This window comes from Plectropomus leopardus, chromosome 15 (genome assembly GCF_026936395.1).
Source record: "Plectropomus leopardus strain MGB_pleo_1.0 chromosome 15, ASM2693639v1, whole genome shotgun sequence".
NCBI classification, from domain to species: Eukaryota; Metazoa; Chordata; class Actinopteri; order Perciformes; family Serranidae; genus Plectropomus; species Plectropomus leopardus.
The window spans coordinates 13669930-13695936 of NC_142190.1; the positions used below are offsets into that span (position 1 = coordinate 13669930).

Below are 26007 nucleotides of genomic sequence, written 5' to 3' on the forward strand. Positions count from 1 at the left end.
TTTTCACAAAATCAAAGTTTTATTCTTACAGAAAGCTTGTACAAAATGCAATGCGAACAAAATAAAAACATAAAAAATAGAATATCACAGATTTCACTTGAGATGAACCCAGAGGTCTATGGATCTATATGAGACAGCAAACTTATTTATATAAGGAATCATTTTTGATTTAACTGAGTTGTGACTAAAAGCAAAGGAACAAGAAACACTGTCTAATTAAAGTCAAAGCATTACATTGAGAGTACAATTTTGTCAATAAATTTGGCCATTTTGATGTCCCGTTTTGACAGCCCTCCACAGTCATGTGTAGTCAATGTAATCTGGACCTGTGAGGACACACACATTATTTGCAATCGCAAAGCAATAAAAGGTCAACCAAAAAAGAAAAAAAAAGATGAATTTTGCTGTAATCTTTGTTTTACTACAAAATCAATCTTAGTGTTTAACACTTCTTTTCTGAGTGCATGTCATCTAGGCACAATGAAAATTTAATTCATTCATTCATTCATTCATTGTCCGTAACCGCTTGTCTTCGTAAGGGTCAAGCATTGAGTTCACTGAATTTTTTTTAATGAAACTTTCAGTAAACTCAATATACAGGGTGCCAACAGTTTGCAGCAAGTGGAATATAGGACTTTTTAAGACATTTTAAATGCCACTCAGAATGAAATTAAAGACTGATTTTACTAGAAATTCATAAAATCTTACCTTTTAGTCTTTATGTCTCTTATGTCTGTACATTAAGACTTAAAAATCGTTTTAACACATTGTAAGACCAATTAAGACCTTATTTTTAGACTGATTATCTCAATGACTTTTAAGAATTTTTAAGGATCTGGACCCTAAATAATTTTTGAATCAATACGGGTGAGGTGGAATATGTAAAACCAGAGGTTTCTATGTATGATTTTATACACTTATTAAAAATGTCCTCATTGGAATCCCTTGTAAATGCTGAATACAGAGACACTTTCCGAGACGACAGTAGAATTTGATCGAGACACAGTTTTTCAGTACAGTAGTCTTTTGAAGAAACATGCTTGTAGAGGTACAAGTTGACATTACTGTGTACTGGTGGGTGTAATTGTGCCTAATTATGTTGTTGTTGACTTTAAAACTTACTTTCATGGGGAGTTAGGTGTTGGAGGTATTTCTTGACTAATAACAGTTTATTCACCAAACCAGCACTTCTGTGCAGCATCTCCAGTTACAGTGTGGGTTACCACATTCAACCGTTGAGCACAGGTCTTGATTATGTCTCTGTGTAGCCTCTATAAACAGGTACCTGTCTATGTATGCACAAACAACAGTACAAGATTTTGGTTCTGGTTTCTGTTGAAGTCCTCATAGTATTGACCAATCACGTTTGAGTGGGCTTTGGTTGCCTGCTGGTTAATGATCCACGTGAAGAGCAAAAGAGAGGACACATTGGCTGCAACCCATTGGTTATCGTCTGACCAGGTTTTGGCTTTTTATTAACTGTTTTCTAATTTTCATGCATTCATATGCAGTTATCTGCTTATAGATATTAGCTGAAATGTTTTCTGGACCTGTCTCAAGCTGCGAAATTAAACTGTACACAATAACCAGCGCATGTAAAAGGAAGTCTTGGCTTGGATATCTGCAAGCTACACTGGATCACCTAAAATATTGGCTTATCATCGTCAGACAATAGCTGATGGTTTTTTAAATTTTGGTCTTTATGTGACATTACTAAAATGACCAGAGTTCAGGAAAAAGCACACAGGCACTGCCAAAATGTAGTTCTAAAACACAAATCTCCCTAAAACCACAAATTTTTCTTTTTGCATTTCTGTTTAGCATCAGAGGTGATGTTAGGTGTATTTTTTCTTACTTTGGACAGAACAAGATTGTCTGTTTCCCCCTCTTTCCAGTCTTTATGCTACATCCTGACTCTGTGCTTGGAGTGCTGCACTATACCAGTACTGATTATATCTGTGATATTTGAAAATAAAACATTGATATCATGTTAATAATACAAAAATGATAATATTGTGTAAATAACCTAGTGCCTCTAAAATCATTTCTGCTTCTTCCAGTTCTAGCTTTGTCTTCCTCTCCCAATTCCATCTGGTTGCCTTTGCACCCTCCAATAAGCTGTGTTTGCTAAATTTTCCTTTTTGTACACTCTAATACAGTTACAGACTCTCTCCACATCCCACACTTGTATTTTGAGCAATTCACAAAACGTGCAATAAGTAAATTTAAAGACTGACTGATAGCATTATTATTATTTTCTATTTTTTTGTTACAAATACTGGAATAATATCATCATCATAAACTCTTTCAGCCATGTGTAGTGAAAAACTGATATAGTGCCACACTCAGACATGAAACTGATCCTCTGCTCTAAATTTTGGAAAGAAAGTGAAATGACCATATTTCTCAAAACTATTTCTTTTATTGACACAGACATATATTGTCCTTTTAATTGGTAAAATAATATAATAAATTCAGTGTACTTCAAACTTCACGTCCAACAGGCTGCATTTGACTCAACCAATGAGGTTACTCCTTGGAGCGCCGCTCCGGCTCAGGAAGAAATGTTTGTAAACCTCCATCTCAAAGATCCGATACAACAGACCAGAGCATGAATGAATATTAACAGAACATTAGCAGCAGCTCAGTGTACACAGCATCTATTTTGTTGAGGCTGAAGCTCAGTCAGAGTGGGATTTATGTGTAAGTGTCTGGTGGAAAGTGCTGTGGGGGCCCAGAGACCTGTAGCACAGTTCTACAGCCACTTTAATAAAGAGTGGATTAGGAGCAGCATTCCTGTCAGAGCGGCCCGGTCCACCACACAGTAACTCAGTGGCTACAGCCTAATGCTGAGAGATTTTCAGGGACTGGGTTTGTCATATCAACCACTACTTTATTTCTGAGGCAGGGAAAGTGAGAGTGTGTGTGAGTGTTGGGGTTGTGGAGGGGAGGTAGAGATATTTGCAGAGCTTTTCACAAGAAAAACGATGGGATTAGAGTGTGAAGCTACTGCGCTTTTTTGTCGTTCTGACTAACGGAGTGTGTTTCAGGTTTTGAGTGGAGAGCTCTCCAGAACCAGTGAGGATTGTTTGACATGAAAAAATCTGACTTTATCCGGGGTTGATTGATCTCGGTGTGTCTGTAATTTGTCATAAGCCAACCATAGCATTGCAAATATGGCAGTAACTCAAACATGTAGCCGTGATAACGCTGTTTGAGCCTACAAGCCGTGATTTCGGTAATGGATACTAAACAAATTCAGCGCTGTGAGTGACTCCTCAGTCACAATTACAAATTGTGATTTGGGCCATAATATGGAGAAAGTTATTACCTTATTATAAACGTTGAACCATTCTGGATGGTGGTTCATCTTCTCTGCCTGCAGAGCCACTCGGGACATGAAGCCAAACGCCTGGTTAGGAGGAAACAATCAACCGTCAATCAAACACAGAAGGTGGATTTCTCTTCCAAAAATAAAAAAAAAGTATCTTTGTATGATTTGTTACTCACTGATATAACTAGAGTGGTAGCAGTATAATACAAAGAAGTTAAAAAGCATCTAAAGCCTCCAAAATAGAGCACATATAGTTGAATAAACACTGACCAATCTTGCTGGTGTTTCCCAGATAATGACCAAAAAAAAAGAAAAGCTACTCAAAAAACTGTCAGACAATAAAAATGCAATCATTTAGTAAAGCTAATTTAATATAATTCGTCTTAAAGTGATCCTAAAAGATTATAATGCTCTACCACAACAAATGACACTGTGGCCAGAAATGTATTGCAGCACTGATTCAACCTTTGCTAATAAGGTCACAATCAAGAAACACAGGATGAAAAAAAGTAAGGTTGTAACAACAATTATATCCATTCTATATTAATCAGTGAGTTATTTTCTCAATTAATAAGATTACTAATTATTACATAAAAATGGCAGAAAATGGGGAAAAAATGCCAATCATATTTTCCCAAACCCTGAGATAGCACCTTGTTGTTGTCAGTAATGGTTTGCAAGTCTCAAGAAGGTCTCAAGTCTTTGCACTCTACTCCCAAGTCCTAAACTTTTGAGTCATAAACAAGTCATACTGTGTTCTTTACCAAATGTAATGCCAACAGATTGACAAAATATTATGTTAATAACAATTGTGTTTTTTAACATTTGTTTTATTTTTGTTAAAACAAGTGCAAATTAACTTAATCATGAAAAAGTAGTACCGATATTACATTTTCAAAGCATACAGCTATTAATCTGAATGATATTTGTATGTTCCTGTCCTGACTTCTTGTGTTTATCTCATCTCATATTAGAAAATTGTGTATAACGTTTTCTTGCCAAATCTTTGAGACATTTTCTATGAAAAATAGTCTTTATTAAAAGCTATATTCTATACTGTTGCATGCTTTTTGTCTAATGAAATAAAAACAAAAAAATGTAGGGATTTTTTTTGTGGCACACTGTGACTCAAGTCTACACCTCTGCACCTTCAAATATCTTGTTTTGTCTGACAAACGGCCTGAAATCCAAAGATATTCCATTTATAATCATAGAACACTAATAAACCAGGAAATATTCATGTAATAGAAACTGGAACCTCAGAATTTCTGCATTTTTTTTTTCAAATTTATTATTTAATGACTCAAGAAGATAAATGATCAACACAGCTGATTTATTTTTGACTAATTTTTGCAAATTAATTGGTAAAATATAGCATTGGATGCACACAACCCAAGGAGCAATGCTGCCATCTGAGGTGCAGAGAAGAACAAGCCGGCGCCTCTCTGCATGCAGAAAACCCTCATGAAGGTATGCGCATACTTCCACACCCATGTAAGGAGCAGACAGCATGCAGGCACACACTCAGAAACATACACACTCTTCATATTTAGAGTTTGGCATGTGGCTCTCTCCAATCACAGGCCATCCAGGGAGTGATTATGGTTATTCTAATTATCTACAAAGAGGAGAGTGAAATCCCTCGTCATGCCCACTATGAAGAGAGGAGAAAAAAATCAGGTAGACCTATTTCAGAGCAATTTCCCACTGCAATCTCAATTAAGCCCCTAAATACTTCCTCCCTGCCTAATTAAATCAACTGAAACGCCATTGTTTACAGACCATGGCTGCGGCCCCGTCCACCACCTGACATGACGAAACAGAATTACTCTCGCAGAAGGAATTGCATTTAGCCTTTTTAGCGCGTTGTAACCAATTTCTGAGACGTCCTGTTTGGTGCTCGTGCAGCGCGACACATGTAACACGATCGGCAGCCTGATCAAATTGGTTATCAAGGAAACCGTCTCCTGATCAATTTAAGTAATTGGCATATTCCTGAAACTTGACCCCACTGGCACCAATTTGGAGACCGAGGCGGTCTGCTTTTTCTCAGTTTTCATTGGCTCTAATGGAGATGGCTAAGCAGCCTGTCATGTCAGGTGTTGTCCAAACATGTCGTCTCTCTCTCTCACAGGGCCGAGCTCAGGCTAATCTGCTGCTGCTGAGGAACATTGAGTGACAGGTAAAAGGATTCTGTGTGATCACTTAAGGGTTCCTGCACATTGTCCCATTTCAAAACAGCGTGTTCTTTCAAAAACTCACTTTCCAGCCTGGACTCTGTTATGGAACAAAAAGTCATCTGCTTGACACACTCCCGACTGGCTAAACATGGCCTAAGAATATGCATGAAGACAGTGTTTTTTATTTACAAAATCATTTAAACCAATCATTTTTATTTTTGCCACTATCATTCACACCAGACGCTCTTTGATTCAGTGTGTCTGCACTCTCTGGACCTTCAAAGTACAGATGCTAATGATGCTTGTCCTCATCACTGTATACAAAGATGGACGATGGGTCTCCACTTCCTCCCACTGTACAAAATTAAGCCAAAATATATCCCAGACAGAGCCATCTTGCACTTTTGATGCCAGAATCTGCGTAGTAGTGTTCACAAAGTGGAGCCGCAGTAACGAGTTCCTGCCCATACACCTGTCCAACCCAATTGCAAACAGCGCCAATGATCATGTGCACACCAACTGACACACAAAGCTGTCAATCATGATGTCACACCAGCTTTTAAAAGCATAAAATTAAAACCAAACTTATCAGAAAAATGATAAGCAATATGATATGTCTGTGGATACACTTTTTAGAACATCACAACCCTGACAAATGACTTATTCTAATGGTAGATTTTTATCTGTTTTGTCTAATAAAATTTGAAAGTCTAAAACAGCCACATGATTAAATTATTTTTATTTAAGTTAGCGTAGGATTAATGCTAATCTCACATGAGATAGAGCACACAGCAAACCATGTGTCATGATGTCATGTCAATTCATGACTGCAGGACGCTAAAATTAGGTGACGGTGGCAGAGAATACTGGCAAGGAACTTTATAAACAAATGTTACATAGTTCCCTTACACAAGGCAAAACACGGCGATCTGAACAATTACTGGACATTAAAAATAAACTAAAATCATTTTATTTAATACATTTTATTCCATTCTTTATGAGGTGTTTTCCTTTTTCCTTATGCCGTCTACCGTCTTGACTGATTCCATGTGAACGCAGCAAAAAAACAAAAGTTAGCCACTCAGCCAGTGCAAGTAAGTAAGTAAGTAAGTCGAAGCTTTCTCTATGGGTCTAATAATGCAGAAGATTCGAGTAATTACATACTATATAAATCAAGCTTTTTAGGCTTCAAGGGCCACTGAGCAACTTTCATAGGAATGAATGTAACCTCCTTCCTCCAACCCTTTATCCAGTTCTCTTTATACATCCATGCTAGAGCCATATCAATATTATTGGCCAATTATGACTTATCAGATGTCTTTGTACTGCATTACAGCTGTAGCAACTGTAAACTGTATTGAGAAAAATATCAATATCAGTATCAGCCTAAAAAATCCAGTCAGGCTCTACTTAGTGCCTGTTACATTTGTTGCCTAAATTCAAGGATTTTGGTCAACAGCTCAAATACTGTATGCTGATTATTGCCGTCTACATGACTGAAAGAATATAGGGTTGCATTTTGCTGGAAGAGTTTCATATTTATTCCCGCTGGAGATGAACTGTTCTCAGACTCCCAGCCTTGATCAGTATGTGTGAATAATGGGTGTACTTCCCTCTTTAATAGAGGGAGGATCCCTTTTAACACTATACATTTGCCAACTGGGTCACGCCACTTTAAAGCAACAATATCACAATAACACAGTTGTAGATTCGCTGACATTACGATGGTTCTGCAACTGGTACATCTGCAGTCACATCTGTACGATGTGTTTCCACAGATTTCAAAACTTGGCAGATGAAGGAACTCATAGTCTGGATGAATAATTGGTCACATCAATTCAGTTTTAATTCAAGAAGTATATTTGTCTTCCAAAGCCAGCTCACCGCATGATGAAGTTTGCCAGAATTGACAGTGAACCAACGCTAACCAGAGCTTATACTCATTATCCAAACTTCAAAGTGATGCACAATACACGGGTGGCACTGCTTTTATCAAGTGAAGTGTCACACTCCCCAAAATTTTACATGTCCATGTTTAGACCTCATTAAACCACAGAGCAAAAATGTAATGTGGAGGACAGCAGAATATGAAACATAAGATGAGACGTTTAGCCTGTATGCAACATGAACCCTAAGATATAACTCTTCTTGTAGTAGGAAGACAAAAATGAGGCAAGAAAAAGGCAAGTAAAGCCGTAATCTCCTACTACAAATGAATTGGAGTTGAATGTCCAAATAACCTGAAATCCTGAAAAGGCCTGAAAAATCGCCCTACATCGATGGTGGTCCCTCGGGGGCAGTAAGGAGAGTAGCAGGACACAATACGGCGAAGTGGCGGAGCTACGCCTGTCTGTCACCTGTAGGTCATCTCAACGCCCTCCACTTGGACCAAACAAGGAAATAAAACCATCCCTCAACTCCCAGCTGAGGTCTTATGTCAACAGAGGTCAAGGACTCTCCCTCTCAAAGTGCTTTGTTTACCCCGTTTGTATTGTGCGGGCCACACTTCTCGAGCCAACAGGTCAGCCACTAAGTTCGCTATCCACCTATTCAGCCAGCCAGCCGTTCTCTCCAACTGGCCCAACAAGCTGTAGCTGTCAGAGTCAGATAATTTGACGTGACATTATGCAGGCCCCCGTCTCAAATAATCAGAAACACCCGACGGCAGACCCCCGCTATGCCCCTTTCCCCCCCACACACCCGCTTTTGAGGAGCCGATTTGGTGCTATTACGGCATGATTGTCATACAACACTGGATGAGACAATTTGACGTCGGAGCAGAGTGGTGTTCTCTCTCTCATTGCGGCCGTGGGCTGGAATACAGGACTCAGTTTCAAACACATGTGTCTGTTATTTACAGATCGGTTTTCCACCGCCGCGCGGTCCAGGGGCTTAGAAACGCCTGCTCTGTCTTGCCAGGACTAAGTGCATGCAGATTGTGCCTATACTTTTACTCTGACAGACACACACATGCATGTTTGAATGCACATATGCAAACCTCTTCAGCGTACACACAAGTACGTGTCTACACACATGAAGACAAGCCGCTCTCCTCCATTACACACCACCATGACTACCCGATGATTACCCCTGCGAGCCCCATCATCACCCGCGTCAGCATCAGCCCCCTGGAAAACCTTCGCTCCTCCACAGTGAAAGGCAAGAATGCTGTGAACTGCACGGCGATGGTGGTGATGATGATGATGATGACGACCACACCTCTTATGTCTCATTTCTCTCCCTTCCCAAACAGCTCTTCGCAAGCTTCCAGCTGGCCAGACAAGGCTGCCCGCTAAGTTGACATGTAACTTAGAGCAAAATATTGAATAATTATGAAGCAAAGCTGCCAAGTGCTGAAGTTCTCTTGTGCAGTACAGAGAGCTCTGCTGGGCATGTGTAACATCACAATCTTCTTGAATTCACCTTCTTAAAGTTGAGAAACACTGAGGGGCTCCAATTTGACACCCTGACAAAGGTGCTGCATGCTGTGAACACTCATTAAGGGACTAATATCCTGTGTAACAAATGTTCACCCAAGTCAGTTCCTATTTATGTAAAGAGTGTCATGTAATGCTCAGGCATGGCGTTAAGGCCAACTTATGCAAACCCCCTCATTAACTGCAGGGTTACCAGTAAGGGCTTAAAAAGACATTGGGCTCGTCAAAAGACAGCAGACGTCAGGGCCATCTTAGCTTACCCACGGACTGATAGCCAGATTATCTAACCACCTCCGCTTGGGCGCCACACCTCGCTGCTTCCCTGCAGCCATTTTCACAAGATGAAATGAATGCGTGATGCCTCCAGTTCCCAGGGAAAGTTCCATTTTGGAGACGGAGGTGGGAACTGAACACCGCTGAGCCGATTAACCGGCCTCTCGCTGTGAGTAAGGGATATGGTGTGAGCGCTTGTGTAGGGTGATTATGTATACATGCGTGTGTAAATACTCGGGTTTGCATATGGAGTTTTAAAGCAGGTGGACTGATTTTGAATATCTTTACGTTAAGTTTGAAATATTTTCAAGCCAGAAAACTGCTTTCTTTTGTGTGTTCAGATCAGAATTTTCTTTTCGTCAGGCTGGAAAACCATTGAAACAATTGATTTATGTCAGTAAATCTGTCCTCAAGTGACTAAATTCTTTGAGGGTTAGCAGCTCTTTCACAACAAATTGACTGGCTACACCTGTCCCATAGTTAGAAAACTTTAGAATACTTTCGGAACACCATGAAAAATCTAATTGAACAATTAAGTGAGTAAGGGCTGATTATCTATAATATTAATAAATATATGTATTAATTTTTCAATTAATAGTTTTATCCACATTTAGTATTAATTTCTAGTATTTTTTTGGTCAAAGTTTAATTTTAATTATTTTTTTTACAAATTTGTATTAGTTATATGTCTTTGGAAGGCTGTAATAAGCAAAGTTTATTTAATTATTTATAATTATAGCTGTATGTAATAATTATATGTATTAACACAAAAACACCTGAAATTAATTGTTCAATTGTGCAAAAGAAATGAAATGAAATAGTCAGTTTTGTTAATGGTATTCAGCAGTAGGTAGCACAATATGGCGATATAGATGCATGCATACAGCAGAAGCGTGCGTGCGTGTGTGTGTGTGTGTGTGTGTGTGTGTGTGTGTGTGTGTGTGTGTGTGTGTGTGTGTGTGTGTAAAGCAGGAGGGGGATGGCTCTGGGAGTTTGGTTTACCCAGGGGCTCAGTTTTAGTTGTAGGACAACTTATTCAACAGAAGCAGAGCAAGGCCCGTAACGAGAGGCAGAGGCTTGAAGGAGATTTGATGGAGAGGGAGCCCCCAACTGAATATAAAAAGGGGTATCAGCCTCAGAGAGCGGAGCGGAGGGAGCTGTCTGAACACAGCAGCGCTCTCCTCAGTCTCAAAATTGGAACTTAAGTCCAGAAGCTGTGTGTGGACCCTGCAGCTTTTTCCGGTGCTTGTAATGCGGTTGTCGTCTGTGGTTAACCACAACTTTGGCGCGTTGTTTGTCTCAAAGTTTGTGTCGTATTCTGTTTGACATTATTTTTTTTTTGCACAAATATGACTGTAAATGTTGTGAATTTATGAATAATACTTGGTATTTGTTTTGTTCTAGCAATCCAAAGACACGAAATAGCTCTTTAATATGACCTCAAGTAAGTTTCTCAAGCAGCTTTGTGGAGTTTTACTGCATCCCGGCATCGGTCTGTGACATTTATGTGCTCATTATGAGGTTGAATGTGGCCAGCTAACACACCTCCTTAAAATATGTGGAGGCCTGATCGCTGACCCTTTCAGACTGATGTCTTTTCATGTTACACATGGACATGTGCAGAGGTCACTGAAAGTTTAGAAGAACATAATTGCTGCATTTATGCAGCCCCCACTAATATAAGAGCAAATACTGCAAATACTCACGAGGAATATAACAATATAATGCATCATAATGGTTAATATAGCATGTCTCCTATGAAACAATAACTGTTGTGAATCCCTGCACCATTTTCATTCAAAATACTGGACATGGACATACAAGGAAATACTGTTTGAAAATGGCCAATATTTAAAATTTTTATTTGAGAGTAAAATATGTCAGTTTTGCTCATTTCTAACTCTTTGGTAGCCATAGTGGCTGTATAGTGGCTGCACCATTACAGACAATATTCTTTTACTGCTTATGGTAAAGGTATACTATATAGGAATTGTTGGTTACTGTTTGTAAACAGTATTGTCAAAAATGTGAAATTGATAGCCAACCCAAGATTCAATCTCATTTTGGAACTAGCTTTGTCCACTTGGTGTTTTATATTTGTGTTTTTTCAGCGCTGTGTCTGCAGTTTTTGTAGCTTCTTGGATGCGTGCTGCTTATGGTCTGGCACTTGGTCATTAACTTTTTGTAAAATCCTAACCACAACTGTGTACTGTGCCCGGCAATATCACAAACACACCAAAAAAAGAAGAAGAAAAAAATACAGGCGACATTGCGAGGTAAAAGATTTTCAAGTATGATAACCTACTCGGGAAATATAACGTTTTCACCGTATATGGTAAAACTATTATCATTATTATTATTATAAGTAAAAGTGATCTTTTAGGGATTTTTTTTTTGGGTTGAACAAAGGCTTTATCATAAGTAGAACTTGACACAATTTTTTTGCATGTGTAAAAAATAAGCAAAATAAAGGTGAGATTCTCTGTCTGGTGGCTTTTTTTTTTTATTCCATAGCTAAGCAGAAGTACATGGTAGGATAACCATCGAGGTTCATACCACCTAGTGAACAAAACATTGCTTTGTGATGTATCAAAATTGGTTGTTTTGTCTGAAGATACAAATACCCTACATTTAAAACTCTATATTAACTTTACAAATATATAAAAACAGAGAGAGGAGGTGAATCCTCATGTTTGGCATTTTTTCAAATGACTTAAGTGACTGTAAGAATTGTTGTGCATCCTTTTTTTGGGGGGGTGGACAGACGCATCATTTCAGCACTAAACCTATTAATACCTAGAAAATTAAATTAATTTTTCCCCAATGGACAACCTCATCTGCCTCATCAACCCTTAAATAAAAACAATTTACACTGGACACAGACATTTACCTGACTAAAAGTGTCTCTTCCACATTAAAGGCGGTGGGGTTCACTTTGCAGGAGATACTCAAGAAAAAAAGTCATTTTTCCATCCTGAATGCAGCTTTCAGGTCAATCCGTCTCCTCCACTTGAGTATTTGTGGGAAGAGCTGGAATGCCATCATTGTCAGCTTCAGCTAACGTAACACAACAGTTGAGCATGCACAGCTCACCTCTCCTATACAAACTGCATCTTAAGGCTACCCATTTCACTTGTGTCACATGAATGTTTCCACTTCATCCACTGAAATGTAAAGCAGATGCTCGTCTGTAAACATGCATAACATAAAGCTCAATGCGTAAACAATATCAGTGACTGCAACTTAAAGAACAAGCACTATTTCCAACCAAAATTTACAGTATTAAAGACACACACACAGATGTTTCCACATATGATTGCAGGGATTCTCACTGACCAAAGCGACTCCAGACAGAGGATTTCACCTCTCAAACCTGATTAAACATCACTGGACTTGATGAGGAAAATAACTCACAGTTGCTTCTCAGACTACTGCCACTATCGACGCACAGTTTACCCACATGCCGCAGTTAAATTACCGAGCTGCAACAGCATCATAACACTTTCCACTTGCCATATTCAAAGACAAAATAAAGTTAAAAAAAAGAAGGAGTAAATCCAGCTGTCATGTTCTTTTTGAGCTCATTTGCAGCCATGAGTGGCCCTCTGCCTCAAATATTCAGCTGCACTTCGACACACTGCCACTGTGGGTTTGCACGTCATAGACTTGCCTCTACCGCCCCCTAGAGACCACAAGACAAAGTGTTTCAACTCACTGAGAGGGGATTTGTTATTCTCATTATAAACTCTTGGGGATCTGATTTCTTCAAGCCCATCACTCGCAGATAAGTGGCGAATGGAAATCAGCCAGCGTGTCACTCCTCATCTCCATTCCCCTCTGGTAAAAGCCCTTTAAGAACGGCCATGAAAAACGAGCTAGAGAGTTTGCAAAAATGCATCAGAGAACTGGAGGGGTGGCTGGAGAGAGAATAAAAGAGAGCGAAAAAAGGAGGACAGACGGAGAGAGTTGCCAACATTTAAAATTGGAACAACATGAGCTCATTCCCCAATAACATGGGGCACAGAGTGGGAATGAGACACAGACAAAGACAGAGATGGGGAAAGGAGGGTGGCAACGAGCACGAAAAAAAAAAGAAAGCAATGCACATCTACCAGGAGGAATGATGGGGTTGTTAGTGGTTTGTGAACCAGATGAAACATTTTAACCAATTTGATTGTTTGTGAAAGAAATCATTCTGATCGAAACCCCAATTGCTGCCAACTGGTCGCCTGGCGTGTCTCAGGGTAATGCAGCCTGACGTGTCGGGGTAAGAGGAGAGGCTTTAGAGCCAGGCGGAGCAGATGGGGGAGGTCAGCGCTCGCCCCCCGACTTCAAACACTGGGAAGTGTAAAAACAGACTATTTTAGGGGCTAAAACAACTAACGACAGGATTAGAGGAAGTCCGCTAAGTGGCCTTGAGATGTTGCAGTTTACTTCACAATACAGGGTGAAGCAAAGTAGCAAGCTGCCTCCCAAAGCTCTGCCAGAAAACATTTATACATCACTTTTAGTGTTTCTTTTACACCCAGAAGTAGTAGAGAAAGTATGAACTGCCACAATAAGTGTGATATTGTTGGGAGCGCACTTGTCAGGTACAACAAGCACTTTAAATTAAACACTTCAAGTTTTTGTAGAGCTACTTGAAGCAGGTCGGTTACACAGAAGAGGCAGAAAAATGAACTCCTTTTACAACAAAAGCATGCTGCAAATACATATCTGTGGGAAGACTGACGTGTGGTAAAATAAACTAATCTCAAGGTTCACTTGCTAGTTTATTTTCTGGAGCTTTCAATCATATCCCAGGGCTTTAACAATAGGCCAGCACCTGTTTCTGTTCTATGACTTCATTTGATGGCTTGTTATTGACCACATCGTAAACTGGGTGTCACAGTAACAGCAGAGCAAGTTTCATTTGTTAAAGAGGGCTGTTGGATACTGTCGAAATCTCCAGAGAAGGCTAGTAAGTGAAACTTGTGTTTAAAATATGTCACAGAGAGACTTTGTATTTTCTTCATTGCACAAGCTTCTGTGAATTGTATGCAAGCGCAGATTGTTGTATTGTACTGGTTTCAAAAGTTCAATCATATTTTCTCACAACACATTCGAACATGAAATATAATCCCCAAAACAGAGCACTTTTAAATGTATATTTCTATATCTTTTGTTTGTATCTTTGTTTAGCACTTTTTTTTAAAAAAATCCCTTTTGTTTCTAATTTAAAGAATTCATGTGCAATGTCTCTGGGTGGTTTTAAAAGCGCTCAAAAGTAAAACATTCTGTTAATAAAAATATGCAAAGGATGCACACAGATCATGTGTGCATGGGGAAACGATCTCAGCAACACTAAGTGCCAAAGAGACTTACATCCCTTAAACCTGGGGAGTCAAATACACACACTAGTTGGCCAGAACCAGCCCAAACAAGGGTCCCATCTGACCACTGGATGACTTCACACACCTAACATTGATGCACATGAACAAGGTTAAGAGGTGTCAGGTGTCACCAGTGGGTGCTTCAGAGCCTTTCTACCCTGACCACAATACGGCTCTCTGAAAAAACACTCAATATTTATTGTGCTCATATTTACAGATATTGAGGGCGGTGAAAAAAATATTGTCAATCCTCAGGTTCACTGAAACTTTTGTTTTGTTTTGCAGTTCTTTAACTTCTTTAAAATACAATAAAGGGAAAATTTTCAGGTGTTGCTATTAACAGGTCATTATGTGACGCTTTAACTGATTTGGCCCATGTGAGATCAAATTAGGCAACATGTGGCCAGTGCACTAATACAAGTTTTACACCTCTGACCTGAACTGACGACTGGTATCAAACCCACAACTTGTTGAGTGCCAACCAAAATGTAACTGCAAAATAAAGTAATGAAGTTCCCAAACTTGGCATTGAATTCTTGTTTAGAATTTGTCTTATTTAGTTATTTTCTAGTTAAATATTTTCTGATATAAAACATGTTGTTTAGTTAAACTTGATTTAGACAATTCAAGATTTTTGGTCTGTAATTCATTTAACTTTAAAAATAAAAACCTAAACACCTATTAGAATACCTTTTTTACAAATAATGGAAGGACTGTTAAAACACAATTTTGCACATTAAGATTATTTGGTAATCACATGGGCACAGAGAACAAATGTGATTTACAGGCATAATGGATGATATATTTTATGTCACTATTCTGCTTTATGTGTAAATTATGCTTTCTGTTTTTACACTACTGTTTAGGAAAACATGCAGCACTGATCTTTGTTCCTTTTGAACTGTGTGTCAGCTACAGGATTTTTTGTGGTATTTTTGAACATTATAGTGCATTACATCATAATCTTGCTACATATAGGCCACTTTGATGTATGACACAAAAGTAAAATATTCCTTTATTGTAGGAAAACATTTAAATATTCCTCAGATTAAGTTTTTTTTTTTTTAAAGTATAATTTTGGTATGGGAGCTCTACCTGTACTGTTACACATAGTACTGATATTGTATAAGTGCCAGTATTGAAAATATAAAAGGAAGTGCAGCCCTAGATTTGATAAAACTTTTCCAAGTACTTTAAATTAGCACTATTTTAATTTTTTTTAAAAATGACTATTTTTTGACATAGCAACAAAACGTTTCATATGTACTAGTTTATAACAGGTTTCAATATTTATTATTTTTTCTCTTAAGACAAAAACCTTGTAGGAGTCATCAGTGAGTACATTTACATGGATATGAACAACCCATTTATGATTGAGGTTTTGGAGTATTCCAATTACGTATATGATTATTACCAGGATAAGCCTTTAAACGGGTAACTCATGTCCATATAAATGCACTTAGTGGGGTTTTTTGCAGATAAGAACCAAAAGCACCAAAAAAAAAATCCAGTGAAAAAGGGACCTGCCTCCCTGCTGCACCTGCAACCAATCAGCATATAAACACGGATGAATTTCTGTGTTTCCGATGGTTAGCGAGATGGTCGTGCATCTGGTGGTCTGCATCCTGATCCCCAACAAACAAATCTCCAGCCAGCTTACAACAGCCCTCCGAAGACCACAGCTGAACCCTCTTTTTCTTAAAAAAAAAAAACTTAAAAAATAGTTTCAGCTCAGACTCTATCAGCCCTCTGGGATAAAAACCAAAAAAGACTGCTGCAGATGACAGCTGCCTCTGTGTGTGTGTGTGTGTGTGTGTGTGTGTGTGTGTGTGCGCGTGCATGCGAGCATGTGTGCATGCATGTGTGTGCATGTGCATTCTTCTAATACTGTGATCCCAGTGATTAGTTATTACTGTTAATCTCAATAATCTGAGGATCAACTATTTTTTTCTCACAATTCTGTTTGAATTCATGACTGTTTTCCTTTTATTTACAGGGCAGGTAAATCATCAACGATTACCTGCTGTACACTCTGTTCTTGTGCATTGTGAACTGTCAGCATTGCCTCATTATAATCTTAGTTTAAACCAAAATCTGAACCCTAACCTAAACCAAAGGAAGTGATTAAATAACCTAATTTTACAAAAATTTAGTGAACTGAAAGTCAACTAACGCGGACTCCAACGTGTCAAAAGTGTATCACAAACACACCTGATTAAAGGTTTTGAAATGAAGCTCTTTGAAAATGGCATCGCGGTCCTCCACCTCCACCCATCCTGTGGCCCTCAGGTCCATCACCTGCTGATCCCGGTCTGCAGGGGAGAGCCAGTGGGAGTCTGACGACTAGAGACAAACATAAAAATTTAGAACATGTGCAACTTAATTTTGCTGTTTTCGTCACGGTAATAACTTTGGAATACACAATTGTTCTGTGTTTATTTGCTTTCCTCAGTCTGTTGTGGTGTGCTACATGGGTCATATTAAATACTGTATTTGTTTCAGCTGCAAAAAAGTAGTAAGTAATTCTTATTCAACAACATCACATCTCTAAAACTGCCTTTGTACCTGACAGATGCATTATTATCAGTGGCTCTTGACGTTTATGTTTTAGGTTATTGCCACTGTGGAACCACAGGTGTTAAAGAAATACTTTACACACAAAATGACCATTTGTAAATCAGTTAGTGTTACCTTGTATTCAAAACTGTGTTTTTCTTGCATGCCTCCAACAGGGAAGATACTGAATGTTAGGAGACCACAGTTAACAACAGCACAACTATATAAAAACACCCCTTTACAAACCCTCATACAGCTCATGCAGTATACTCAAAGTGTCATTTATCCAGTATGCTCAGAATTTAAGAACACATGCATTTTTTGCTAAAAAAAAAAAAAGTCTGGCTTTGAAAAGAGCATTGATAAGTTTCAGTGTTCAGCTTTATATGATAGTTCGCCTATACTTCACGAGTTGTGTGTCAGAGCTTGTAAACTGGTGTTTTGAGATACTTTTGTTGTTTTTAAGCATGGCCCCCAGTTAATCAATAAATGGTATGTTCACCATTTTCTGTGGAGGCATGCAAGAAAAACAAAGCTTTCTTCTCAAATCCAAGGTAACAGGGCATGAATATAGTAAAACAAATTTGAAAAAATAGTAATTTTGTAGGTGGGTTACTCCTTTTAAGTAAAGTTTGAGATGTGTCAGTTAATGGGACATCTATATGATGATATAGATGTCCCATTACGTGAGCGCTAATAACGCTGCGTCCGCAGGGTGGCAGCCTAGCACCAATAATAGTATAAACGCTTGCATAAGAACCAAAGAAGCAATGGCCACACATAATATTTAAGTTTTTCAATGGATGTTTGAAGAGAGCAAGAGTTATATAGTTAAATATGAATATCACAAAGTATGAATATAATTTCTGAGCTTGAATCCTCAATCTGTACTTAATTTTTTTTTTTACAAAAAGAACACACCGAACTTCATTATTACTTCAAAATCAATTTAATATTAACTTACTTATTTGCAAATTCACACGCAAAGTTATACAAATGTAACAACTGCCTGAATTCTAACAACCCCTTCTTCAATTCGGCACCTATAAAACAATTCAATGTCGACATCTTGAACTTAGTTGCATTGTAAATACAGGCAACGTACAGAATTAAAGTGTCGAGTGAAGGACGGAAGAGCACGAATGAACTCATAATATTGTCTGGTGTGTTATATTCATCAAACTATTTACGCCGAATTAAAGAAGAGCTCCGAATCAATCCAAAAATACCACAAACGCTGCTTGAAACATGTTTCATTTTACATGAGAACGTGTAAACTTTCAATTTAGAGCGTTTTGAATGGAGTTTGGCGTACGCATTTCTTAATACGCGTGGGACAATCGCCACCTGCTACCTCAGAGCCTACAAGCTTGTTCAGTTGTCGTTTGCCTCATGAGATACACTCACACGTACATGTCCCCAACTTTATATGAAACAGGTATATACAAACTTACACATGCTAAAGCTAAAAGACTGTCACTGGAGCACTCACCATTTTTGACGAGAGGTTCCTGCAGAGCGGAGGCAGCAGCAGACTGCTCAGTCTGAACACACGCCTGCAGGGCCATAAGCTGCTCGTCCTCAGGCTAAACATTAACCCCGACATAACCTGCTCTTTGTCAGCTGTTATCCCTCTTTCCACTGCCACCTCCTCTGCTCCCAGCCTGTCCTCTCGCTGTCCTCACACACTTCTCCAGAGCTGTTCAGTTTACTGCCTGATTAAAATCCAACATTTTCAAAGGGAGTCTGGTTATGCCTGAGGGTCTCCTCCAAGTGTTTAATTTAGTGATCACTGGTGTAATATAACTAAGTACATTTACTCAAGTACTTCACTTTAGTAAAATTTGGGGTACTTGTTCACTTTATACTTTTACTCCAGCACACTCTCAGAGGGAAACATTTTGTGTATTTTGCTTTGTTTTTTGTTTTCAATGAATTAAATTAGTTGTCTCCACTGCAGCTTTTTGCTTTATTCCAGGGGTGTCCAAACTTTTTTTGAATGGGTTGCTGAAAAAAAAAACACAAAAATGAAACACAACTGTTTCTTCTTTCAGTGAAAAAGTTTTGCACTTCTTTGCTGTGGCCATGTATGCTACGTCAAAGGAATTGTCTGCTGTTTGGCAACCATTTGTTTGCTTGTTTACCACCTGTTTATGAAAACAAATTAGTTCCATTTCCATGTGGTACATTTCTACAAGCTATTATAGTCCTGGCATTATGACATGAACACAAAAAATGCAAAGCGATTTTGTTTGATTAATCATTATTTTGTGGAAGGCCACATATTGTAAATTTTGAAAGACAAGCCACGGGCCGTTTAAATTTGGTCCGCGGGCCCCCAAGTCGGACTTTGGACATGCCTGCTTTTTGCCAACCAGCTCCTTCCTCACCAAGAGAAAATCTAATAAAAAAGCATAGAAGACACACACCCGTTAACTGCCTAAAATGTTAATTAACAGCAACAAATGAATACATTCTTAATTAGAAATCACAATGGCTCAAATGAGTTTATTTTGTTCATCCAACACTTGAAACAAAAGCAAATTAGCATTTGTTAATTTCAATAACAAACTAAATCATTAATCAAATAATCGTTTACATCCAGTGACTTGCAGTCTGTGTTTTCAGTCCTGATGCTCGTGCTCCTGTCCCGGTATGAGCCAGCGGATGCTGTCTGTCCGCAGGATGGCGTACATAGTGAAGCCTGTGATGAAGAGGACAGAAAAGACCAGCAGCCAGTCGATGCTTTTCACTGGGACGCTTGGGAGAGGGCCGAGACGGTCTGTATCTGTCACGTTTTTGTCGGGGCCGACTTCAAACCCTGGAAGAGTTTAACAGAAAATACAGCAGGCTTGGTGAGCAGGGATGGGAAACATACAAAGATGTTTCTAATGGCAACCAGAAAAAAATGCACATCATTCATTTTGCACAGGAGTGATCCATTTTTTTCTTGTCAAAAAAGTGCCTTCAAACCACCCAAATTTCTTAAAACCACCTGGGACCCAGTCCAGAGTGCAGGACCAAGAACAGTCAACTTACAATGTAGACTTTTTAAACACTTGACAATATATATTTTTATTTTAATCTATTATCATTCACTAAATTTTGGGGATTCTGAGATTCAGGTGTAGCAACACCTTGTGTTGTAGAACTTAAGTCTAAGTCAACCTTTGCAAATTTGACAAGTGAAAGAGCTTCATTTATCCAGCACGCACAGCATGTCTAAAATTACTGAGCACGGTGTTTACAAAACAAATGGGCAGAGGAATATCTTACCTCTGTCCTAGTTGTAAAGTTATTATTTCATCAAGTGTGACTGACGGAGAGTGACCGATCAAAACTAAATCAGCCGAGAGTCAGCACTCTTTCCAGAGAAATTTGCTTCTCTTAAAACCTACAAATTACGTCATCTCAGGCTGCTTCTACTCAGTTCGTACCTGTCTGGTTAGCGATGAAGGAGGTGAGCGTATCCAGTGTTCTGTCGGTGTGGTTGAAGCGAGCCATGGGTTTGGCCCCCTGGAACAGCAGGATGTTGGGCACTGCCACAGTCCCAAACCTCGTGGAGAGGCTGGTTGGTGGAGGATGGAGACACACAAAACAATAAAAAATGACAAATGACAATTCAGCTTTAGATATTTGCTGATATGCTCCGATCTAAACAAAAAAAAAAAGACTAAATAAATATAAACATGCATATAATGTTCAGGTTTGGTTAAGATTCTTTCAAAAGGTCATTGATTGATCTCTGTGTTGTTTTTTGGTTCCTCTGCATTATATTCAAGGGTGTTTTTTAAGTTTTTCACACATATTTGCATACACACGAGGGAATATTATAAACACCTCTCAATATAACACAATCTACCATTAAATAAAAACGTCATAAAATGGAATCAAAACATCTGTGAAAGTCTCAACAAAACTGAAAATTTCAAAATGAATATTTTCCTGGTTATCTCCGTGCACGCTTGGCTTTGCTTTTATTTGTTCTGATTTTTGTCTCACGCAAAGCACAAGTCTAAGGCAGCCGTTCACAAGATGGTTAAGAGATAAAGCAAATACAAAAAATGCTTCTTTTTTTTTAATCATTTTTGCATTTCACTTGTAATTTACTAAAAACGTTCACCTCCTGGGGAGCTCCTAGCATCTGATAAATCCGAGAAGAAAACAAAATTGTTTTTTTTAACTGCTTATGGCCCATATCCCACACTGAGGCCATAACCTGTGATGAGGGATCACAAGTAAAAAATGTTTTATTCTAGGGGGTCACAAGCTAAAAAGGTTGGAAACCACTGGTATAAATGTACAGACAGTTTCTGTTAACATACTGGCTGCTTTGAGGGAAATTATTAACCCCTTAAAGCAAAGAAAACCTTGTTTTACAGTTTGTATTTTTGCTAACATGCACACACACACTTCTCTATGTTTTTTTAAGGATCCCTAATCCAATTAGCCAGTTTACTCGTTGCTCATAAAACTGCGAGTTTTATTCCTATCAGATACAGACTAATGTTACCGGAGCCACAGGACACAAAAAGTAATAAAAATCAGAAATCCCTTAATGCTGCTTTAAAGCGGGTTTTCACAGAGAGGGGGATGATACACAATAATAACAGAAAACATGACCCTTCACCTGCTGTGCTGAGAGGCATCCAGAGCCAGGAAGTGCATGCTGGGAAAGACTCGCGGCAGAGCATTGAAGTGAGGTGCCAGGCTGGCTGAGAACTGGCACCAGGCGGTGAAGAACAGCACCACGGAGCACTCTGTGCTGTTAGCGTTTAGGAACTCCATCAGGTCCTGAGAGAAAAGAGGAACAAAGACTGAAGGATGGATTCTTTCCTCTGGCATTTTATTTGAGGAATAAAAACAATTGTGATTATGGGATTTATCAGCAACATTTCATATCAAGGACACATTGCAGAAAAGCAGAAATGAAAGCCAAAGAAAAATAAAACAAACCCTGGATTGATCTGACAGCTTATAAAACCCTTTTCCCAGAACATGCATCAACTTTCTCTCTGTATTGCTGTAATTCTCGTTCATAATTTATTTGCAAATGAGTCTGCAAAACCCAGTTTGTTAGTATTAATATATTGCATGACAAAGGATACAATTACCTCTACTAAGGTAGTTGTTCTTGCGTCTTAAGTAGTTTGTATGTTTGTTCCGTTAAATTTAATTAACAAATAATCCTGACAGACATTATTAGCTTAAAGGGACACTTCACCCCACTTTTGATTTTGGAGTGAACTGTCCCTTTAAAACCTACAGCCTCGGGTCAATTACAATGATGCAAAATTAGCAGCATGAATACCTGTGACGCGTTGAGGACCTGCACAGTAAAAATGTCCATTCCTGTGATGTTCCTCTTGTCGCAGTTGACCTTATACGTCTTGGCGGTCTCTGTGGTGTTCTGCTCTTCGGTTGGCGTGATGTCCGCACGCACTATGTCAAGAGTGATCTGGAGGTAGACATCAAAAGACAACTTCTGAAGCACTGCTTCTACTCCTGCACTCATCATTGTCTATTTTGACTGATCTTAGCTGAGGCATGCCTCTTTAAAAAAAATCAGCAAATTTAATGTGACATCAAAATCTAAAATCCAAACTAAGGCGACAACTGGCTTATTTTCATTATTTGTTTATATAACTAACTTTTTTTTCAATTTATTGATAGTTGTTTGGTTTATAATCAGTTGGAAAATAGTAACACAGCCATTTCTTTTCGCTCATGACGATGTCTTAAAATGTTTTGCTCAACCAAAAGTCAAATTCCATTTATTCCATTTACAATCACACAAGAAGAAGAAAAACAGTAAATCCTGTAACCACAGAATGAATGGTGTTTCGCTTAAAAACCACTTACTTAGTTTCTTAAGTTACGATTAGCGGTGCTGATAAACTTGTGGTGAAATAATCCATGAATTGACTATCATTTCAGTTATACCAGAAAAAAAGCTTAGGGCATATGTTCTACATTATTTTAGCATTTGACTTTCTTTTTTTGTTTTTTTGTTTTGTTTTTTTTTGTGGGGGGTTAACTGATTTAATTAATATTCAAAGAGACTTGATCATACTTGATTAAAATAATATAGGAAGCATAAGTTAATTTGCAGCAACTACATGTGAAAACTAATATTTAATTTGCACAATGAATAATGCATTATAGAGATGGATTTTTCTCTTATCCCAAAATCATGGACTGACCTCACCTTCGTCGTTCAGCTGCAGTTTATAACTATTCCTGCTCATAGTTTAGTGCTCCTCGTGTGTTACCTGCTGTGACGTTTCGCTGCTGTCCTCCTGTGAGGCTTCTTTAGCAGCCAGAGCAGCTGAACCGCACTGAGCGCTGTTCTCATCACAAGGTGGAGAGAAGCCTGACTGGAAGTCTTTCACATTTTTGGGGAATAGGGACTCGATGTCGGATGGATCGATGGGAGCTTCGGTTCCCATCACTGCATCTGCGATCTCAGCTGTCTTGAACTGCCTCTTCGGCAGAGAGTCCAGGTCTTCTGACTCCACAAACTTGGGGCTGTTTTCCAGGTCGGACACCGCATCCTCTGGCAGCATGAGCTCCAGTGACTCATCATTTTCTTAGAAAACAGACACAACAGAAGAGATTTCTATTATGACAAGCCTTCATTAGTATGTTTGCTTCAACTGTTTATAAGAAGTGTCTTTAATATTATCTAAGTAATTAGCTAGGTCCCGCCCAATAAAATCAAGTCATAACATTTTTTATAAACTAATCTCTTGCTCTTCTTACAGAAACAGAAATACTTGCTTGATTGCCAAGGGGAAAATTATATGTGACAGTCGCTCTGATGTAAAGTGTCAAGAATTATAGACACAGAAATTAGTGTATGAATAAAAGTATGTCAAAAATATAAAAGTAAAAATATGTGCATTACATTACAGTGTTAAAACTAGTACGTAAAAAATAAAAATACAAAATATGGATGATCTGCTGAGTATTTAAAATGTGCAAACAACACTGAAATATGTGCCTTATGCTACATTACAATGTAAATCATCATTTTTAAAGTTAGAAATACAAAAATATGTGTAGAATGCGACAATGTGCAACACAATATATACAACAATATATACATAAGTAGAAACAACAATAAGAAATCTTTACAATACGTGCAGCATATTGTTAACCCTTTGAAACCTGGAGCAACATCACTTTGTTGTGGTGTTTTCAGATGCCTTTCATAAGTATTAAACCTTTAAGCCCAGAGCAATTGGTGTGAATTCTGCTACTTGCATTTTCCCAATGTTTTTGAAAGAAATCTTGGTAAGAAATGTTCCACAAATTGCAAGAAATTATTAGATTTAGAAAATTATTTTAAAATAGCCAGGGGGAAATGTCTAGGGAAAAAAGAAAGGTTTCAAAAAGGGTTAAATCGTGGTATTGGTAGGACTAAATTCAGATAATGAAAAGAATAAGGCACAGTTGAATAATGCATATTAGTATTGCTGTAGTTGAATTATTGCTGGAATTAGTTGTACAGTTAAGGCAGTGTTACAATAATTATTGCAGCTTTGCAGTCTGCTTTAAATTAAATTACTATGTTATTCAAAAAGAGAGCATCACTAGTTTTTAAACTTAAGTCCTACATAAACTTTTAATGTATTCATAAACACTTGATTAGTAGTATAACGTTTAAACATCCCTATTAAATCATGATAACGGCCACAACTTCATAAAAAAAAATGTAATTAATTAAAAAATACAAATTTAATTCCTTTTAATTTAAGTTATTAAATTAACAATAATAAATAAATAAATAAATAAATAAATAAAAGAGATAGAAGAAATTATCAATAATAATAATAATAATAGTCACGAGTTTTGAGCGTTGTCATTTAACCATATGCTTAAAACGTGAGCACAGCATTGAGACAACAGCAAGCTTCCTGACATTAAATGCAGTGAGTAATAAGTTAGTGTGCGGAGCGCTTATTAAGCTGTTAGTTAGCGTTAGCTGTCACAGTGTTGTGTTAGCTCTGTGCTAACAAGCTGCTGTCAGTCAGCCTCTTACCTTGAGCGGTCACAGCCGAAAACCTCAAAACATCCAAATGATAGGACATAAAAAATAAAACAAACGAGAAGTGAAGTTTATTCGAAATCCCCGTCATATTTTTTGATTTAACTAGATGAACAGTTATCACGACATGTTGAGCTGTGAGGCGGTCCTGTTCGGCTCGTAGGAAAGAGCATTTCAAGCTGAAGCGGAAGAAAATAAATGTTGCACCTCTAAATTCTGCTTCCGGATATTAATCCGACTTCCGGAGGGCCAACGCGCAAACAAATAGAAATAAAGAAAGAAAGAAAACTGTTTTTTGATTGTGAAGAATTTGTTGGCTAGGTTATGTAACCAAGCAGGCAGAGAGGCAGAGTTAGAGAGAAAAATTAAACACACTATGTGTAGTTTTAAAATGTTTTAGGCTATTAAAAAGGTATTGGAATAAGATTAAGGTTGGGTATTCTCTTACTCTACGTAAACCCATCTCTGCTATATTCCATTTGTGCGCCTATCTTATTTGATTTCATGTAAAAATTAAAATTAAAATTAAAAAAATGTATGGTTGGTGATTGCTCTTAATGTCATTCTACTGCTTTTATATGCCGGTGTGAAGCACTTTAATTTGTCCATGTTTGAAATGTGAAGCCTATAGGACTAAAAAATAAAGCGGCCTTCCTTGTCCTGTCTTATGTGAATAGTTTTTATTTGATTCAATTAACACCAACAGGCCCTCATGGATTTCCAGAAGTATAACTGATCTGTCTAATTACATTTATTTCTCTGAAATTCTTTTTAGTAATCTGTGTTGACTTCTGGTGTTGGTTTT

General features: G+C 38.1%; 2 protein-coding genes across 3 annotated transcripts; both read right to left on the minus strand.

Moving 5' to 3' along the window:
* LOC121952659 (pterin-4-alpha-carbinolamine dehydratase 2) lies at positions 1 to 19030 on the minus strand. 2 transcript variants are annotated; one of them, XM_088088132.1, is made up of 5 exons: positions 18645 to 19030; positions 17288 to 17336; positions 16808 to 16939; positions 3332 to 3412; positions 1 to 326 (listed from the first exon to the last, which is right to left on the minus strand). In XM_088088132.1, exons 2-5 carry the CDS (start codon positions 17315 to 17317, stop codon positions 231 to 233), a joined length of 339 nt encoding a protein of 112 aa, XP_087944258.1. In that variant the 5' UTR covers positions 17318 to 17336; positions 18645 to 19030; the 3' UTR covers positions 1 to 230. The 2 variants fall into 2 exon arrangements, with proteins under 2 accessions (XP_087944258.1, XP_042355395.2); XM_042499461.2 differs by lacking the exon at positions 17288 to 17336 and having other exon boundaries at positions 18645 to 18922.
* Positions 19031 to 19633: 603 nt separating this feature from the next.
* On the minus strand, positions 19634 to 25386 carry txndc15 (thioredoxin domain containing 15). The gene is made up of 6 exons (XM_042498705.2): positions 25197 to 25386; positions 23425 to 23741; positions 22464 to 22610; positions 21783 to 21946; positions 20590 to 20720; positions 19634 to 19973 (listed from the first exon to the last, which is right to left on the minus strand). Exons 1-6 carry the CDS (start codon positions 25291 to 25293, stop codon positions 19777 to 19779), a joined length of 1053 nt encoding a protein of 350 aa, XP_042354639.1. The 5' UTR covers positions 25294 to 25386; the 3' UTR covers positions 19634 to 19776.
* Positions 25387 to 26007: the final 621 nt, after the last annotated feature.